This window comes from Thermomyces lanuginosus (assembly GCF_041956635.1).
Source record: "Thermomyces lanuginosus strain ATCC 200065 unplaced genomic scaffold VTN49scaffold_32, whole genome shotgun sequence".
In the NCBI taxonomy this organism is placed as follows: domain Eukaryota; kingdom Fungi; phylum Ascomycota; class Eurotiomycetes; order Eurotiales; family Trichocomaceae; genus Thermomyces; species Thermomyces lanuginosus.
Window position 1 is genome coordinate 844,248 of NW_027192366.1, and position 13,685 is coordinate 857,932.

At 52.5% G+C, this 13,685-nt stretch overlaps 5 protein-coding genes across 5 annotated transcripts; 3 read left to right on the top strand and 2 right to left on the bottom strand.

Moving 5' to 3' along the window:
* Nucleotides 1-1,015: 1,015 nt before the first annotated feature.
* VTN49DRAFT_5089 (uncharacterized protein) lies at nucleotides 1,016-1,915 on the top strand (the record flags this gene model as incomplete). The annotated part of the gene is made up of 3 exons (XM_069413107.1): nucleotides 1,016-1,241; nucleotides 1,331-1,644; nucleotides 1,706-1,915. The coding sequence occupies 3 exons, from the start codon at nucleotides 1,016-1,018 to the stop codon at nucleotides 1,913-1,915; spliced, it is 750 nt and encodes a 249-aa protein (XP_069267008.1).
* A 1,071-nt stretch (nucleotides 1,916-2,986) lies between these two features.
* VTN49DRAFT_5090 (uncharacterized protein) lies at nucleotides 2,987-6,700 on the top strand (the record flags this gene model as incomplete). The annotated part of the gene is made up of 2 exons (XM_069413109.1): nucleotides 2,987-3,019; nucleotides 3,155-6,700. 2 exons carry the CDS (start codon nucleotides 2,987-2,989, stop codon nucleotides 6,698-6,700), a joined length of 3,579 nt encoding a protein of 1,192 aa, XP_069267009.1.
* A 1,818-nt stretch (nucleotides 6,701-8,518) lies between these two features.
* VTN49DRAFT_5091 (uncharacterized protein) lies at nucleotides 8,519-10,371 on the top strand (the record flags this gene model as incomplete). Its single annotated transcript, XM_069413110.1, has 3 exons — nucleotides 8,519-8,796; nucleotides 8,843-9,154; nucleotides 9,450-10,371. 3 exons carry the CDS (start codon nucleotides 8,519-8,521, stop codon nucleotides 10,369-10,371), a joined length of 1,512 nt encoding a protein of 503 aa, XP_069267010.1.
* Nucleotides 10,372-10,377: 6 nt separating this feature from the next.
* On the bottom strand, nucleotides 10,378-11,420 carry VTN49DRAFT_5092 (uncharacterized protein; the record flags this gene model as incomplete). Its single annotated transcript, XM_069413111.1, has 3 exons — nucleotides 10,378-10,561; nucleotides 10,631-10,706; nucleotides 11,384-11,420. 3 exons carry the CDS (start codon nucleotides 11,418-11,420, stop codon nucleotides 10,378-10,380), a joined length of 297 nt encoding a protein of 98 aa, XP_069267011.1.
* A 60-nt stretch (nucleotides 11,421-11,480) lies between these two features.
* On the bottom strand, nucleotides 11,481-13,595 carry VTN49DRAFT_5093 (uncharacterized protein; the record flags this gene model as incomplete). Its single annotated transcript, XM_069413112.1, has 4 exons — nucleotides 11,481-12,226; nucleotides 12,287-12,510; nucleotides 12,568-12,828; nucleotides 13,024-13,595. The coding sequence occupies 4 exons, from the start codon at nucleotides 13,593-13,595 to the stop codon at nucleotides 11,481-11,483; spliced, it is 1,803 nt and encodes a 600-aa protein (XP_069267012.1).
* Nucleotides 13,596-13,685: the final 90 nt, after the last annotated feature.

Here is a 13,685-nt window from a genome sequence, read left to right on the forward strand (position 1 = left end):
GAGCAGAAAGGTGGACAAGTCCTCTTGTCGACCATCCAAGTTACATGGTCGATGATCCTTCTCGAACCCAACCACAAGCCACATTGATTCAGGATTGATCAGAGCCCAGCAATGCCGGTTTCCGAATGCTTGCGGAATGTTGATAGGAGTCGGCGCGAGTCGAATCAACCCAACAGCAAATCATTCTGCAGAATGCCCTCCGCTCCGCAATTAGCCTGGCTTAGGATGTGATGGTCATCCGCTCATGCAGCACAAAGAAGCCATCTCGCCATCTGATTGGTCAGGATCGAGTCGGCGTCTAATCGAATCACATCAGAGGTTCGCAGAGGTTGAAGTCAACGTCCAGCCGCACGGCCCGGTCGCTGTGATCGCCCAATTGCCAGGCGGTCTTTTATTTCCCCCGATTTGCTGGGGGCATTTCAGCACCTGGGCCAACGTGCTGAGGAATGGCACACTACCAGGGAACAAGACTCTCCTGCAGAGTACCGAGCACCGTTTTGACACAGAATTTGAAGGGAAAGAAAAAAAATGATTTCGATCATCGCATCAAATATCCGTTGACGAATAAACTAACAACTAGCCTAATCAATAATGTATTCAATTTTGCGGGCGAAATGCGGGTTAGCCGAGTGTGAAGAGCAACCAAAGCCAGGCCAGTGGCTCCACCACCCTAGACGCTCAACCCCCGGCAACTTTACAGGCCTGGACCACCAAGCAACGTGCATTGGTCTCCGCTAGAGGACGGTTCCTTTGTAGTTGGGTTAAATGAAGTCAAATTAATGCTATGCCCGCCAAATTTCTTAGCACTAAAACAGCAAGACCAAGTCCAGGTATTGATGGACGAACGCCGTCGATGTTCCCGCTCCCACCACCGACTTGAACCTGTCCCATATCTGGCCAAGATATATCGCTGATCGAGTTCAATCTCGGCTGGCTTGGCTCTCCTCGAGGGCAAATCTCAACGGGAGCGGGTATCCCTCTTGCGACCTGTGCACCGCAACGGGCGGCCACAACCATGCGTTTTCCCCGAAGGCATCTCTCGACGTCGGCGACGGTAGTGGCGGTGGTGGTTTGGTCATGGATCGTCAACCTGGTGAATGCGCACACGGTGATCGTGTATCCGGGATGGAGAGGGAACAATCTACACTCGAATGGAACCGTTGACGAAACAAACGGCCTCGGGCAGATGGAGTCCGATGGGTCCTATCTATATCCTTATGGGATGCAATGGATGTATCCTTGTATGTCTTCCATCCTACGTGTGCGCGATTGATTTCCTTCTCAAGGTGAAAGGAGCATACTGAACGATGCGTTTCATGAACTATCACAGGCGGAGGCATGCCGACTTCAAGAAACCGAACCAAATGGCCCGTCCAAGGGGGCGCCATCGCCATTCAGCCCGGCTGGTTTCAGGGACACGAATCGGCGTTCTTCTACTTCAACTTGGGTCTCGGTGAGCAGCCACCGAACATGAGCCATCCGATGCTTCCACCGTTCGGTATCTACGGGCCGACAAACGGCCCCTACCCGGGCACGTTCTGCTTGCCGCAGGTCCCCTTGCCGCCAAATATCACCGTCAATGTCGGTGATAAGGCGACGATCCAGGTGATTGAAGCTGCACAGCATGGGGCTGCTTTGTACAATGTATGCCGATTCCCTTTTCATCGAGTATCATATCACATCCCTAACGGATTGTTTTCAACAGTGTGTTGATATCGAATTCGCTGAGCCTCAGGATTGCCCCGAGGTTACCGAGGAGAATTGTTTCAACTCGTCCAACATTAGGTTTGCGAATGTTTATATGACGGAATTGAGTACGAACTTGTCGATTGCACCGTTGGTTAAGGCGGGGTCATTGGCTTGGATCTCTTCTCTTCTCACTGCTTCGATGTTGTTCCTGGTGTCGATCTGGTAGTCGACATATTGTTCAGGCTGGGTATGTTATTATGGTTAATGGGTCTTTATTTTTTCGCGATACGTCCTTGGGATATCTATCAAGTTAATGAATATTTGGCATGGGTATGGATTCTGAGTTTTTATGAGACCAAGGTTCTACAAATGATCGATTGACCATGTTCAAGCTACACATAACTGGCATTGATTCTGACAAAAGAAACGCCAGAACAGTCTATACGTTGCTTGTCTCCACTGCTCAATTGTTTTCTAAGTAGTCTCTTACTCGGCCTAGTCGTATGGCGATGCCGGGTTTTGCAAATGGAGGGAACTTCTCCGTACGTATCTTGCCAATGGCAACAACTACTGACAATCTTGTGACAAAAGAAGAGTTTAGGAAGTGTAGAGGCGCATTAGTGCCAACCGATCCAGCGGTCTAAGATGAACGTCAGCCGGAGAACAAAGATCGATAAATTGCGGAGCTCGCAAAGCATCAATCGCGGAAGCTTGGATATCGAGTCGAGAATCTCGGGAAACTCGAGAAATTCCCCAGTGGACACGGAACTGACGAGGCTATACCGAAAACAAGCTAGCGCAAATCAATGACAAGTCCACCAGCCCAAGTCAAGCCACGGGTTCCGCGGCCAATCGCAGGATCCACGCAATGCCCAGCCTGAGCATCCGGGGACGCATCATCGTCACGTCTTGCGAAACGCTGGTAGTCAAAATAGCTGATGCTCCTTTTGTTCTTTTGTCTCGGAGCTTGGTTCGGATGATTAATGTCTAATTACCGCCTTTTGCGCCATCCGATTGACAGGTACCTGGACGCCCGTGAACTTCACAGCTGCTTCCGCCGTGGTTTCTTGCAGTGTGGGACAAACTTTATCGCAGTCATATCGGAAGCGACATATCGCTCAATCGACAACCTTTGCCCACAAGAGCTTCATCTTACGAAGAAAGCATGTCTGGCCGGACAGGTCGTGTCTCGGACTATTAGCCGTTCACTCGATTGCCTTCGCTGGTGCGAGAAAGTTGCAGCTTCGGCGGAAATTTCCCAGCAAGCTTCCTCACTGCAGCTGCAGGCCCCGTCGCCATGTTTCGACGCCGAAGTTCCTCTCGTCATCAGGTCCGTTCCATCTCATTTTTTTTGTTGTTGTTGACTCTGTGCTATTTATTTCATTCTCGTTCCGAGCTCAATTGTTGCGTACTCGTTGAGATCGAATCCTGTCGAATACGCTGACGTCAGACTCAAACTTGATAGCCTCTGAACCCAACACCGTCGTCCTCAGCGCAAACCGCCGCATCCCGGGCTTTTCTCGCACATCGCGATTCCAATGCGAGTTTGAGTTCCGCTGCCGCCGCCGCTGCTCTACGCAGTCATACCCCGCCGCCTACGTCTGTCGGGGATGTCCAGACAAAGCGCATGCTACAGCGGCAACTGTCGAATTCATCGATAGGCCGCGGTGGTAGCCGAGCTTCTCTCCGTCGATCCCCCAGCGCCGGGTCGATGACAACGAGAACTTTCCGTGATCGGTCACCCGGCAGCAGTCCTCGAGTTCATTCCTTGGACTTGGCGAGCCACCCGCCTATGCCACCACTGCCAGAGAATGTCGTCACAAATGGTCTGGGTCATAAACGTTCGCTGAGCGTTCAACCGAGACGGGTGGTAACATCACCGCCGCCACTGCCATCGGGGAGAGGCGCAAGCTTGGATGGAAGGCCGTCTGTATCGCAAGAACAGCCGCCATTAAAAGTCGAGAGAGTACGAGGTATTGGTGAAGTAGGGCGATCAGGAAGCCGTACATCGATCAACTTTTCATACCCGATGAATTCTCCTCTAACAAGATCCCCAATACAATCTCCGGTACAGAGAGAATCCCCTTATAGCTCGCCATTTGACTCCGGCGCAAGTCAACCATCGTCGTCAGAGCATGTCGCCGAAGTTGCGCATGCAGCAGAAGCTCCAGGACCATCTGAAGGTAGCCACTTGGCGTCGAAGACAGCTATGGGCAATAACTTTGATGATGCACAAGCAGAGAAACTCAAGTCGTCTCAATACAGCTATGACACCAGGACGACGAATGAGCAAATCCAATCAACGGAGACGTCACAACCTGTCTCAGCTGAAAAATCTGAAAACTACATCAATGGTTCGAAGGCTCAATCTACGTCCAAAGCACGGCCGCAGCAAAGGAGGTGGCCGTCGACGGTGAGGGAGGAAGACGAAGCTGACAGTGTCATTGGAGAGCCTGGTCCAGCAGAACGCCACTCGCGCGATGACAGTGAAGTACAGTCATCTCAGAGATTTGACGGAAGTATCCTTCATGGCGCGCTTACAATAGAGTCTGAGACGATGGTCAAGAATGGTACCTCCACCGTTCGTCGGCCGCGGTCTCCGTCAGCACCAACATTACCGTCGGCACGTCTGAATGTCCGCGGTGGTGGGGAGCAATCCTCGAGACAGTCGTCAATCAGCCCTAGCCGATCAGCTAGATTTGCAAATCAGTTGGTCACCACAGACTCTAATGCGCTGATACATGAGCCCCCGTCACGATCGATGTCCCCAGCCAAGTCAGCTATGAAACAAACTGCTCCTGTTGATGCACGTAGCAACTCCGGAATTCGTCATGCGCAACCGTCAATTGAAATCTCGGACGGCGGATCTGTCGCTTCCGATGAGGGTTCCCGTTCCGGTTCGCGGAAAAAGGTTCCTAGAGTCAGCTTCGACGACAAAGCAGAGGTAGTTGGCGTTGCAGCCAGTCCGCCTACACCGTCAGAACCGGTGGCTGAACTGTCTATTTCGAAGGATAAAAGCAAATCAAGGTCCAGTTGGTTCCCGATTGGCAAGAAGAAAGCAAGCCAAAGGACTAGCGTCGACGATGAAGACTTCGAACCCGTCTTCAGCCCCCGTCCGAGTTTGCCGGCTTTTGGCAGCATCCGCGGGTCACGGGCGAGCTCGGGAGAGCAGAGTGGTGAAGGAGTCAAGGGATCCGAGAATCATGTTAATGGATCTGTCATTCCTGGTTCGGACAGCAGCGCTGTACGGTCAGATAGTCACGTCGAATCGCAGCCTGGAGCTGCGACGTTGCAAGACATTTCGACAACAGTCAATGCGGGTACGAATACCGTTGAATCAACTTTCCATCCTACCGAGACACAAGTCAATGAGCGTTCTCCTGTTGAAGCTTCGAATCATAAGCCGCCTTTGGTGCCTGATTCGATATCCCAAGCGGCCTTACCGGCGTCTACCGCTTCTAAGTCAGGAAACGAGCCGTCTCGAGAGACCTCAGAGCCTCCTGTTCACATCAATGTTCAGCCTGCCGATCCCATGGAAGATAGGAGAGACAGCTTCGAGCTCCGTGATATTCCCGGCGCGTTTCCGCTGGGACCGTCAGACAGGGCATCAAGTCAGTCTAAAGCCAGTCAGATCGAAAAGGCGTCACCTTCAGCAGCCACGGAACCTTCCGAAACTCAGGCCGGCCCTCAGAACGCCGAATCCAGCGACGACTCTGGAGAGAGTATCTATAGTGATGCTCCGGAGATAATTGAGGGTGATGGTTTCGGCTCTATCAATGCCATTGTGGACAGTCCTTTACCTTCCAAGTCGTTATCGACCGTCTCTCCGCTTTCACCTGCAACTGAACACGACGAACAGGCAATATCTGAACGCGCTGCCAAAGAGCCAAGTCCAGATACATCGTGGCCACTTCCGCCCGCGCCGATCGTCATCGGCTCCGTGACGGCTGTGGAGAACAACAAATCGAATTCCAGGCCAAAGTCAGCCCACCTTAAGGAGGGATCTCATCTCCAAAAGGCATTGGATAGTCCCGCTTCTGAATCTCACACATCTGGTAACAGAAGATCTGTGACTGTGGAACCTGATTTTACTCTCGGACTCCCTCCAATGACTGACCGCTTATCCAAAACAAGATCCAATGGCAGTGATTCATCGAGTAGTTTTAAGCGGGCCCGCCGGCCTGCTTCTAGAGCCGATGGTCAGATTGTTATGAGGCGAACACTGCGGGATTCTCGGCCTAGCAGTCCAAGCTTCGATCCACGGGAGCCAGGCATGCGCGGCACTCGAAAGTCGACCTCGTTCGGGACCTTGAGGAAGAAATCTACCCTATCACGATCCTCGAACGCGGCGTCATCATCTAGGTTTGTCTCCCGATTTGCGGATTCAAGTGATGAAGACGAGCCACTGGAATCTAGCCTCCGGCCAGTTCGCGGCATCCCGCGAACGTATGGGGAGCATGATGGCGACTCTACGGATCTAGATGATAGTTCCGACGATGGCCTCGGGTCTCATCCAACGAAGTCGAACTTGGATGGATATGAGAGCCTTCGTTCTCCACCAAGGAAGGGTGGACTTTTGGCAAGATTGACGTCGACCTCCAGAAGGGGCCGGAATTCTTGGACTGGGAAAGTGCGGAAATCAGATTACGACAGCCCTGCCCGGAGAGACACGCACCTCGAACGATCTCGCGAGGAGCTACGCCTTATGAAAGAAGGCACTCTTAGGCTCCAAGCGGGTGTCCAAAATGGGCTGGCATTGCCTTTGGACTCGACCCAGAAACTTAATAAGACGAACAAGGGCGCGTCAACGAATGGGCAGCAGGCGCCTGCAAAATCCACCATGCCCAACGATACCGTCAATGGTGTTTCGGAGAGCAATGGCAGGCCGGGGATCCGTTCTGAAGATCCAGCCGCCAATGACAGATTCGCTGGGATTTCTGAAGTGGTCATCAAGGGTGGCCACAAGAGACGGTTCCCGTTGCTTCGAAGGGCTTTTGGTCTACGAGAGTAGGGGATATCTTCCACACAAGCTCCGTTGACTAGAGGTGACCTCGACTTTACTTTTCATGACTTTAATGAGCTTTTGCTTCTCCGTCGTATGTTGACGACGTTGATGATATCTTACGTATTCCTTTGAACTCGCTGATGATCGTGCCTTTTTATATTCTCTTCTCTGTGTGTATTCGATGGCCTTTTGCCCTTTTGGTTGGATTCTCATATGTATCAGGATAATTGGATGTGGACATACAATATGAGCGTTTGGTTTGTGGAACTGGTTTGTTTGCTGTGTTTTGCTTCATATTTGTTTACGATTTCTCTTGGCTACCCGACGCTGTAATGTGTGACGAGTGATGGAACTAATGATCAGTGAGATGATGCTGTCGTCTGGAGAGAATATAAATATCGTTTTCCAGGACATGTCCATGTTTGCATTGTTCAATGTCTCGTATGGAGCAAAACAATTTCTTTTCGAAATCCAACACATGAGAACGCCATTGGATCATCTCCTGCCATGGCAACATTCGAGTCGCGATATTTTGTATTTGACAGCTTCGATGGCTTTCGATCCTTCGGGTTATCCAACGCCCTCGGGTGGACCGTTGTCGTCATTTTCGTCCCCCCACCAAGTCAATTGGAGCCGCAATAGCTGACAATTTCCTGTGTGTAAACTGTAACTCAGCCTTCAGAACCTGATCTTTAAGTCGATAATGTTATCAGTCGAGGACGATCATCAATCATTAGAAAACTAAGTTAGCATGGCAGAACTGGTTATCAAACATGAAGATCGAAAACAGTAGCTACCAGCACCCCGCACGGCCAATCCATCAGGCCTCTTGAGGTTTTCCAGGAATTTCTATGAGCACTCTTGTGTCAGTCTGTTCGGATATCCGGTGGCGAAAAGTACCACACAACAACCGATATCAATCCCGCCTGGAGGTGGTTGGAATATTCCCTTCTGGCCCTCTCTCTCATCCCTGAGACGACTAGCGCGGGCCGAGGAGGCTGGGGAGGCTGGCGTGTTAGCGGGACTGGGGCTGATGTGATTGGTGACCCAACTGAAACTTGGGATGCAGTTGCCAGGGTGACCAAGCTCCAAACGAAGTGTCTGGGCTTCTGGGCTCGAGTTCTCGACATGCGGTGCATTGCATGAGAATTGAGACCTCCTCGTTCTTCAGGCTCCATCACTCCACATCCCAAAAGCCAGTTGATTACAATTGTCGGCCCTAAAGAGGACGAATGGCCGTGCGAGGAGAGCTCGTTGCGGGGTGATCGAGTTCTCCAATTGCGCAAGTAGCAGCGCATTTCGCAGGGAACAATGGAGGTGGTTGGGATGCCGAGCGGTGTGGGCAGCAATGAGGTGATGAGTCCGCTAAACTCGATCTGGCATTGGCAGAAATCACGACGCAAGAAGGTAACGCCCGGAAATCCGGCTCGATTGGTCAACTAATCTAACAGGAACCGAGAGGGTGAATGTGAAAGTCGTGGCATTGAGTCTCTGGTCTCTTTTATCTCAGCTTGAGTGAGCTCCGATGCTGTACAAAGTACACAGATGAAGTGGTTTTGCTCTCAAAACTTTTGTGTAATTAGATCTACGATACCAATTCGATGCACGCAACAATGGGATTTTTTGCTATGAACTTGAAGGCATGATAGCTGTGAGGGCAGCAGGACGAACTGGCAGCGAGCTGGATGATTGTACCTCGGATCTTGTGGCCAGTGCAGCGGCTGATCGTGGGTGGATCAGCGGATTGTGATTTGTGGAGTGGCCCAGATCGACGCTAGTCCCAAAGAGGAATGGTTTTGTTTACCTCGCGACGACAACAAAACAATGCCCCATCTGCCCACAGCAACAGCCACCAGGCTTGCGTCGGCGCTCCCAGCCATCATATTAACGTGGCCTTCCCCCCCCCTCTGCTCGCTCTGGCTTCTTTTCTTCTTTTTCTCTCCATCAATTCCAAGCCTTCTACTGCCATTCCATCCATCGTGGTCAGATAACATTAGTTATCTCGCCGCATTCAATCCTTCCTGTTGTTCCCTTCCATCAAAAGAAAGGAACCAAAAGGACTTGTTCGGTGGTTCGTCTTTTCTTGACTCGCCTTTCGAATTGTTGCACCAACACTTCGAAAGGCATTCGAGGAAAGACGCTTTAAAGGTTAGTCAACCTGGACTTTGAGGCGCGTGTTCCGATCCCCCCCAGTGTCTTCCCGTCGTCGTACCGGAGTGACGCTGTCGCGGAGACTACTCTTTCCCGCGTAGAAGGAGAAGTCAAGTTTGATTCCACTTCACGCGTCGGACGGGAAGATACTGCTGGCGGCCGACTCCCTGATCCCCGCATCTACGGAAAGGAAGAAGTCGACGTCCGTGTCACTGCCGACAAGCGTCGAGGTTCTAGTCGTTACGAAGAGTACACGACTATCTACGAAGATCGGGAGCGCTATCCCGAGGTAGAACTCTCTCGTGAACGGTAAGTTACGATTCCTTTTTCCCTTTCTTCTCTGTCCTCCTGTCTTTGTGTGTTGTCGACGTGGTTTGTTTTGATCTCCCAATGCGGAAAAGCGTCGGAGAGATCGTGGAGGGCGGGCGGGTTTCCGCTGGTTGTTCCGCCCCACCAGTGCCGCCCGATCTCTGCCAAGACGATCACATAATCTTTCTCCATCGCACCAATTGGCGTCCTCTGTCGACTACACGTTCTGCCTACTGTTATTGATATATACTTCTGCTCAATTCCCGTCTCATACGGATGGCTAACTTGCCTATAGCTACGAAGAACGCGAGCCGGCTGTCACCTACAAGGAGCGCCGCAAGGTCTACGACCCCAATCCATTCGAGTCTCAGATCGACATCACTGAACGCGAGTATCGCCGTCGCGTTCAGCCCAACTACAAGGCCACCGTCTACGAGTCCGAGAAGACCTACGAGCCTCGCACCCACTCGGTGAGCGACAGCTACCGCGTCGACACCTACGAAGAGCCTCGTCAGTCTCAAGAAGAAGTCACTGTTCGGAGGGAAGTCGCCCGCGAAGAAGCTCCTCGACGCAAGATGGGTTACTACGACGACGACGGCAACTACCACTCCTTCCGCCGCGGTGTTGAGCGTGCGGCCGACCGCCTTCTGCACCCCTTCTCTCATCACCACCATGATCGTGTGCGGGACGAGGTGATCGAGGGTCCTCCGGGCCCCACCCGTATCCGGGAGGAGGTCCGTGTCGTCCGCCCTCGTGGCACCTACACGGCCGACACCATCACCATCCCGGCTCACTTTGTTCGTCTGGGTGATATCCTGATCCTGCAGGGCTACCCTGCTCAGGTCATTCGGATCTCGGTCTCGCGCCAGACCGGTCAGTACCGGTACTTGGGTGTGGACCTCTTCACTCGCGAGCTCCGGGAGGATTCGAGCGTTGTCTCCAACCCGTCGCCTTCCGTGGTGGTGCAGACCGTGCGTGGGCCCGTGTTCCTGACGTACCGTGTCATTGACGTGCGTGAGGATGGCCGCATCGTCGCCATGACGGAGACCGGCGATGTCAAGCAGAGTCTGCCTGTCCTCAACCAGGGCCGCCTGTTCGAGCGCATCCGCGATGCCTACAACGAGGGCAGCGGCAGCGTCCGTGCTCTGGTTGTCAACCACGGCGGGCACGAGCTCGTTGTGGACTACAAGGTTGTCCATGGCAGCGCCAACCTGTAAAAGAGTTTACGCACGCTTCGACTCGATTATGCAAACTGTTTTCTTTTTTTTTTTTTTATGATGATTATGTTGGGAAGGGATTTCGTCATGGCTTATGATTTTTGATAAAAGGATGGCAATGTACAATGTCATGATGATGGATGAATGTGGATGAACCCGTGTCAATGGGTTAACGCTATGTTCGGGATGTCTTTTCATGTCAACGTTATGTTATTCTTTTTCATGGGTGTATGTCGAGTGCTCCGTCTTCCAGGAACACGATGTCAATGACCTAAAGTGTGTTTCATCAAGTCCATTGCGTAGTATCTCTTCGTCGATAACCAACTTGCCTTTTGCTTTGTCCCTGTCTCTGATTAAACTTTTTAAAGACGGAAGCTCAGCTCAGCACACGGATCCAAGATGGAGCTTTCAGCTGTCAGGCACCGTTCCAAATAATAAAACCTACCTCAACCAATGAGCAACAGAAAGTCAAACTTTTTTAAATTTTAGCTTCTCTTACAAGTTAAGTACCTGCAAGCCTCTTGGCCGTGAATGTCCTTTTCTTAAATCTTCCCGAAAACATTGTGTCTCTGAAAAAGTCTAGAGCAAATGACCTATTTGTCTGAACTTCCATGACGTGCCTTGATGTGCCCCGCAGCAATATTCAAAATCGATTCACAAGATACAGCACAGTTTAGTATTACCTAGTAGCCTACCACACCCATTTCGTTAACACTACAAGGACCAAATCTGAACACCCAGTTGAACGGATAAAAACAAAAACACCGAACCACAGTCCTTTTAAAAAAAAAATGACAATGTGTAAAGCGTGACCGCGGCGCCAGACATTGTATAAATGACACACATAACACGGACAACCACCGCCAACCAGACCAAGAAAACAACTCTCGAATAAAGGGAAGAGTGAGAGGTAACGAATAACAGGTGTCGACTCGTTGAAACCAGATCGTTCATATCAGAGAGTCAATCGGATTGGGGTTGAATCCATCGGCTGAATAGACAAAAATCGTACTTGTACAGGAGTATCTGAGAGGCCAGAGGGCTACCATAGATGATGCATCGAGAATTATGTCGCCGAGAAAGAGGATGTGGAGGATGAGAGGGGCTGGCTATTTTTCACCGAGTTTGCCATATTCTTGCTGCCATTTCAAGAGATGTCGTGTCAAAACGTCCATCATCTCGACGCTGCTGAGGTCCTTAAAGTCCCGTTCTTTGACAGTGGCGGCGTTTTTACCGTCTCCTGTGGAAGACCCCTGGCCGTCAGCAGCGGTGGCAGCGCCATCGGCTGAGGCTTGTTTCCCCGTCTCGTCCTTGGTCGTCTGCAGCATCCCGTCGAGCTTCTCCTGGAGGCCCTGGACCGCGGATGTGTGTGACCCTTGTCGGCTGTTGTCATGGTTGCCGCCGGGAGGCGTGCTGGAGCTCTCCCCGCTAACGGCCATCTCCACCTGCATGCGCGAGATGAAGTCCAGGATAGCAGCGACCCGTCGCTTGAGCTCCGTCATCGACGTCCGGTGCGGATTCAGATACCGAGGCTTGCCCTTTTCTGTTCCGTTGACATGCGCCCCATTTGCACCCTGCGGCGAGTCCCGTCCTCGATCTCGCTGTGATGGAGAATTGGGCGACTGACGGCCGTCTCCGTTCGCTTGGTCGCGATCACGATTCTGATGATTGCGCCCGGATCGGCCGCCACGCCGAGCCGGTGGTCGCCCTGATTTTCGGTTGGATGCACGTGGTGCTGCCTGCTCCGTTGGCGGGACGGGTGTGTCGGGGCGCGCCTCGGATGGCTCAGCGTCAGCCGTCGCCGGAGCAGGACCGGTGGACTTGGTCGATGATGCTTCGCCTTCATGGTCGGACTCTGCTCCCCGTGTCGTCAGCCAAATCTCCTTGCAAAAGTCGGCGCGGGAAAACACCATACCTTCACGTCGTCGATCCGAGCGCGATTTTCGCCTCGTCGTGCTTTCCGGTGCTTCTGCCTCCGGCTCATCCAACTCCCGATTACTTCCTCGTTGTCTCTTGGTGCCATTTGTTTTCGGTTTCGACTCATCATCGGAAGCAGGTGCTGATGCTGGGTTGCTCGGCTGGGCTACTTCGGACGGAGACGGAGAACTCGTCCTCTGTCGCTTGACCGCTTGCTTCGTACTGGGGGAAATGTTAGAGATTCGTGCCATCGATCCCATCACGGTAATGGCCACTTACGCTTCACTGTCGGTCCGGCCCCTCTTGGGTCTGCGCGACCCAGCATCGTCGTGACTCATCCGAGCTTCCTCTTTGCTCTCTTCTATCGCTCGTCGCAATTGTTCTTCCTCATCATAAGCCGCCTCTCGACTGTTCATTGTGGAACGGCGTTTGGGGGGGTCATTTTGACGGAGCTTTCGACGGTCGTCACTCGAGGACTCTCTAGAGGTCGAACCCGGACTGGAGGTGGCCGCCACTGGCAAGAACTGGGAAGATTGCGCCCTGGTGATGTGTGAGCGGTGATTCCACTTATGTGACAGGGAACATTGCTGTGTGCTTGAAGTGCTTTGCAGTGGACTCGAAACAAAGGCTCGATGTAGGAGGCATAGGAGCTGCCGTGATTCATGTAGTTCAAACGCAGCGAAAGAGGTCGCAATCCAATGACAATCTGAAAGCACATGGACAGTCACCACTTACCCATTGGATTCGTTTGTGATCTTGTGGAGGTCTCTGCGACACTCCTCACAGAAATACTCGTCTGGACTCATGGCTTCGTCCATGATGCCGACACAGCCACCATGCTGCCAGACTTTGCACGAGTCGCATTGAATGAACATGCTCCCGATGTCATCGCTGCCGAGAGCATCTGATCCATCTCCGGGAGACCCTCGAGAGTCGCCGCCTCTATGACGGCCTCGACTCAGTGCCGCCCGGCGGGAGGGCGGCAGGCCGGGATACTCCTGCTGACCACAGAGACAGCGAGTGATTTCCTCATCATCGTTGTCGCCCTCTTCCTCCTCCTCTTCTTCATTCCTTGCATTTGACGGGCCATCGAGGTCATCGTCTCGGGCGCGGCGCTGGCGCGTCTGAGGAACATCATCGGTGGATTGGGAGCGGTTCGATGATCGCTGCGGAGATGAAAGTTTATTGCTCGAGCGTGTGCTTCTTTCTCCGCGTGTCAGAGAATTCCCCGAGCTCGACGAGTTCAGATGGTGTAGTGCGGGCGACGGCTGCGACGTGCGCGCGCGAGAGGAGCGGCGAGGCGTCATGGCGTGTCGGTAGGCTTTGCCGGCGTGGATTGTGAGCTCAAAATCAGAGAATAAAAAGCAGAGACTGCTCACATACCGTCAATTCAGAGA